The sequence below is a fragment of the Glandiceps talaboti genome, chromosome 5 (genome assembly GCF_964340395.1).
Source record: "Glandiceps talaboti chromosome 5, keGlaTala1.1, whole genome shotgun sequence".
Taxonomy (NCBI): Eukaryota; Metazoa; Hemichordata; class Enteropneusta; family Spengelidae; genus Glandiceps; species Glandiceps talaboti.
Window position 1 is genome coordinate 20,754,449 of NC_135553.1, and position 4,574 is coordinate 20,759,022.

A 4,574-nucleotide genomic window follows, 5' to 3' on the forward strand; every position below is an offset into this window, starting at 1 on the left:
TAGCACAGTACATTCTGCTTCAATTATGCCAATATTCACTCCATTCTGTACAAGTTTGTCCCTGAAGTGGTCCACAATTGTTGCAAGATACTCATCCCCAAAGTCTGTGAGCATAAACATGATTCAAATAAAATACAATGCAGTGTTCCCTTGCAAACATTTTGTAACAATGAAAATTGTCTCATATAGCTAACACCACATGTGCACACAGTGACAATGTGCATAGCCATTTGCTTAATCACAATGTGTATCTGGCTCCTAGCACTTTAAATTAAATTGGTATCTATTTTTTTATTAATGCTAACCATCAGCAGAATCTTCCAAACTGGCAGGCCATGCATGCATATCAGCAAGCTTAGTAGCACACAGAACACCTTCATCAATATCACTGAAGCGTCTATCCAGGGTTTCTACCAGTGCTGTCAACAGTTTAGGCATCTGAGCACTATGTTGAGTAGTATCTCCTGTCAGGCTTTCTCCTGCAAATGACCCATCAGTCCTTTGTAGTTTTCTCAATTCTGGGCCAGGTCTGAAAATGAAAGATAAGCCACCACCACTAATCAGCTAGAGCAGATATAACTACAAGCACCAAATTAGCTGCAGAATATGCCTACTTGTTATTTAATAGAACTTAGTTACTTACTAATACTAATCCTTACCTAGTCTGAAATGTTTTTATGTTTGAGATTGTGGCCAGAAGCTGTTGATGAACCTCATACAAGCAGGTTTCCCTTTTTTGAAGAGCTTTAGAAAGCTGAGCCAGCACTGCCACCACATCTGTCAGGAAATGAGCAAATGTGATCACATCCTTTGACCTCAGTAGTTTCAGCAGGTATAAGGCCTTGGGCTGTGTAGCTGACTGCCCTGTTGTAACAGATACCTAATGCAAAGCAAAACAAATAATAAAATCCTGTTTAGACTATGTACAATCTCAGCCAGGCTATCTCCAATATAGGTACCTTAACTGAGACAGTAAAATCTAATAATATTAATTTAAAAGTTTTCTTTTCAAATCCCACAACTTTTTTCTGCATTGTCAGTTGATAAAAACATATAGTATCCTTTGTTCTGTACATGTCAAAGTGAAATTTTATTAATATATGTGTAAAATCAACTGTAAAATACTAAATACATAACATTTTCCAACTTTTCTTGTCAAGACATACTCAAAGTTAATATTCTATAATGTAATCACTCTGATGTGGCTCATTATAATTAAATAATAATTCAACATTTATTACCTGACTGAGATGCTTCACAATAGCTGTGTCTCCCTTCCAAATGTTGTTCAGAGCTGTCAGTGTGTGACTCAGCCAACGTGTGCCACCCACACGAGTTGGTGTACATGGTGTGATATTCAGTGCTTCAAATGAAGACTTCAACCCAGCACTTTGTTTAGCACTTTTGTGGTAAAACTTGAACAATTCATCCATCAAGCTGTATACCTTGGAATAGAGAGGAGCTTTCTTCATGGCATCTTTGAAGGCGAGTTCCACTCTGTGAGACAAACACTGTACCATGACAATTGCAGGACTAATGTGGTTTCTCATTTGCGCAATGACACCATTGATTTTTCCAGTATTTACAGCTGCTCCATCCCCAGCAAACCCCACAACTTTTTGCTGTATTTCTGTTTTTCCTAAGTCTTTGAAGGTCAGCGCTTTCATTATGGCATTATAAATGCCCTGTGCATTTGCAACCTCACAGGCAATAAGCCCAAGAAAGTAGCAGTGGGGAATGCCACGTCTTGCGAAGTGTACATACACAATCTCATTTTCCACGACAGACACATCAGTTGAACCATCCGACAATAAACTGCAGTATCGTGCTTGTGAGAGTTTACTTTCAATTTTAGCTCGTTCTACCTCTGATATGGCTACGAGAAACTGCTGGGCACTTTTATCGTTATGATATGTATGACCAATATCCACACCTTTCTGTTTGTCAAGTGAGCACTGCCATCTAAAGTCGCTGATCGGTCTGGATTTCTTTGCCAAAGCATGGGCATTTCTGAAGAGTTTAGACAGCTTATCAATTGTTGCAGTGTTCATCGATTGCAGTGCCCTTTCCGCTACCGATTCACCTGGAGCAGCATTTTTTGCATCGAGGTATTGCTTGGCATATTTATGCCCGTCTGAATTTTCATGTGTTTTCAGAGCCTCGTGTCTGAGATTTGTAGAGCCTCTCACGAATGAACCATTCGAATATTTTTTGTACTTGTCAGCATGTTGTGTTTTTTTGGCAATGGGCGCGTACACAGTTCTGCATAATTTGCAGTACAGCTTCTGCTCGCGGGCACTATCGTCGGTGACTAACCAATCTTTAAATTCAATTTTCCATGACTGAACAATTGTTCTCTTACGTTTCGTGGCATCATACTCCCTGTTTGCGCTTAAGGTTTCCTCCGGTGTTCTTCGTTTAGCCGGGAGAGTTGGTAGGCCAAGATAATTGCGGAGCATAATTCTGATAATTCCTCAAAACTCACCACCATGTTATCATTCCATGTTATCGTTGATTGACGCTGTACTTTACAGCGCTGTAAAACTCATGCAAAATCTACTTTGATTGGTTGATTTTCAAGGTCGTGCGTCATTCTGTCCAATCGACTTGTTTCTTACTCGCAATACATGAACTGAGGAGTTGCCAAAAAAGGCGTTGGAGGCGCTATCAAGGACGGCCAGTGTCACATCACAGTCTATGAAGTACATTGTGTATGATCGCCCAAAGTTAGTTGTCGACCCACGCTGAATTCAACCTGTCCAACGGACTGGTAAATTCTTTATTTTACCAGTCCGGTGGAAAAATAGCCAGTCTCGGACTGCCGGACAGGCGTTATTTCGAACACTGGTGTAATGGTAGATTCCAGCGTACTTCAATGACCAAGTATAATGGTTCACATCCCGAATGCGTGGAAATGTCGAATCTCAAGGAACCTCGTCACTATCAGTATTGTGTCTAGTACAGTATGAAGTGGAGAAGTTTTTGTAAAATTGAAGGTTGGGTTTGATAGGGTTGTATGTACGATTGTTTATTAATTCTTCTAAACATTCAAGTGTAACACTGTCGAAATCAGCATGGAACTTGTTGGCAAATAAATGCGGTCTCACAACTAAACTTGGTAGATCCTTCCAACCATACACACAAATTTCACGTACTATTTTACCATTGCACGGACCATGCCATATTTTGGCTCTTACTATCTGATCAATCATCGTATCTTCCTTCACAAACTCATAACCTCCAGGTACACCAGGTAATCTGCTCAACGTCTGATAAAAGAATTCGTCAGGACATAAAGTGTCACTAAGCCAGGCAAACCACTCAAATGAAATGTTGGAATAAAGAACAAAGTTGACAAATTCTCTTGTCAACGCAACGTGAAGTTCACCTTTAAAGGTAGGTCCATCAAAAGGTTTTGGTTCTGTTTTACGTTTACGAGACTGCTTGACAGTGCCGCTGGAGATAACATATTTGAATCTGTGCCGGTCAGAATGAACACCTGACTTTAAAAATATAATACTCCTAACGTTGTTTCTTCCTTGAAATTCTTTCAAAATCTGAACAATTTCAAGGTTTGTCTTTAAAGGAAATTCTTGTCCGCTTAGATTTAGATAATATTTCCAATTTGGATTTCTCTTTTCTAAATCTGACAAGCAGTTGAGTTCTGCTCTGACAACTTCGATGGAACACCATGTTACTGTTGCAAGTCGAGAGGGTACGAACACATTGTCGAAACACTTTGTAATCGCCTGCACTGCATGATGGATTTCAGTTGAGGCCTTTTTGTCTACGTGTATGCAGTAAGTGTTTTGGGGACGATAAATTGTTCGTAATAACTGTTCAAACTGTGAAACCGATTTGTACATGTATATTCCAAAGGCGAGTGGAAATTCCAATTCTTCCTCTGTTACTGGCTTGGAATACCCTCTTTCTTGGATAAACTGTGTACAATTGCTCGCCAGTTTTTGGAAAGCTGTGTCATCTACAATTTGGGATTTTAGGTAAGTATTCACGGATTCAACACGTGTCGTATTAATATTGTCTTTACCGAATATTATTTTGGAACATATATCTGCATTACCACTTCTGGTCAATGTTGTTCGATATCGAAATGTTGATGTGACTTCAGTTTTTTTCAAACGGTAAATACTGGCATTTGTGCGTACGTTTGATGGCCACAGTTGCAGATCAGTAGTGCCTAAGAGGTTGTGAAGGGTGCCACCCCTAGGAGAAGAAAATCTACCGATTGCAATCGAAAATAAAATAACTACCAACACACTGATTACAAGCAGCATTCCAAAAACTGTGATGAACTTCTTGTTGTTACAATATAAATATGACATCTTTGCAAACTCGATTTTATGTTGTTATACTAAACCGTTGATGGCGCTCTTCTTATATACCAAAATAAAGTGTGAACAACTGAAACGCCCTCGACCTCATCTGAAAATAAAGAAACAGTTCACACATTATCCACGGTATATTATTGTGTGTCCCAACTGCAACTGTTGACAAGTTTTAGAATTATAGCCCAATTTAAGTTCAACTTGAATTGCTTATTAACTTCAAGGTGT

The 4,574-nt window shown here is 39.3% G+C and overlaps 2 protein-coding genes and 1 long non-coding RNA gene across 3 annotated transcripts in view; all 3 read right to left on the minus strand.

Moving 5' to 3' along the window:
* The window catches only part of LOC144434802 (uncharacterized), a 1,103-nt gene extending 347 nt beyond the window's left edge, over positions 1–756 (minus strand). The window contains exons 1-2 of the long non-coding RNA XR_013480862.1: positions 660–756; positions 1–104 (exon numbers count right to left, since the gene is read on the minus strand). The exon at positions 1–104 is cut by the window's left edge and continues 20 nt beyond it. This is a non-coding gene — a long non-coding RNA (uncharacterized LOC144434802). The remainder of the gene's footprint in view (positions 105–659) is intronic.
* A 416-nt stretch (positions 757–1,172) lies between these two features.
* Positions 1,173–2,459, minus strand: LOC144435476 (E3 SUMO-protein ligase KIAA1586-like). Its single transcript, XM_078124069.1, has one exon. The coding sequence runs from the start codon at positions 2,457–2,459 to the stop codon at positions 1,173–1,175; it is 1,287 nt and encodes a 428-aa protein (XP_077980195.1).
* A 398-nt stretch (positions 2,460–2,857) lies between these two features.
* LOC144435477 (beta-1,3-galactosyl-O-glycosyl-glycoprotein beta-1,6-N-acetylglucosaminyltransferase-like) lies at positions 2,858–4,343 on the minus strand. Its single transcript, XM_078124070.1, has one exon. The coding sequence runs from the start codon at positions 4,341–4,343 to the stop codon at positions 2,925–2,927; it is 1,419 nt and encodes a 472-aa protein (XP_077980196.1). The 3' UTR covers positions 2,858–2,924.
* Between the last annotated feature and the right edge of the window lie 231 nt (positions 4,344–4,574).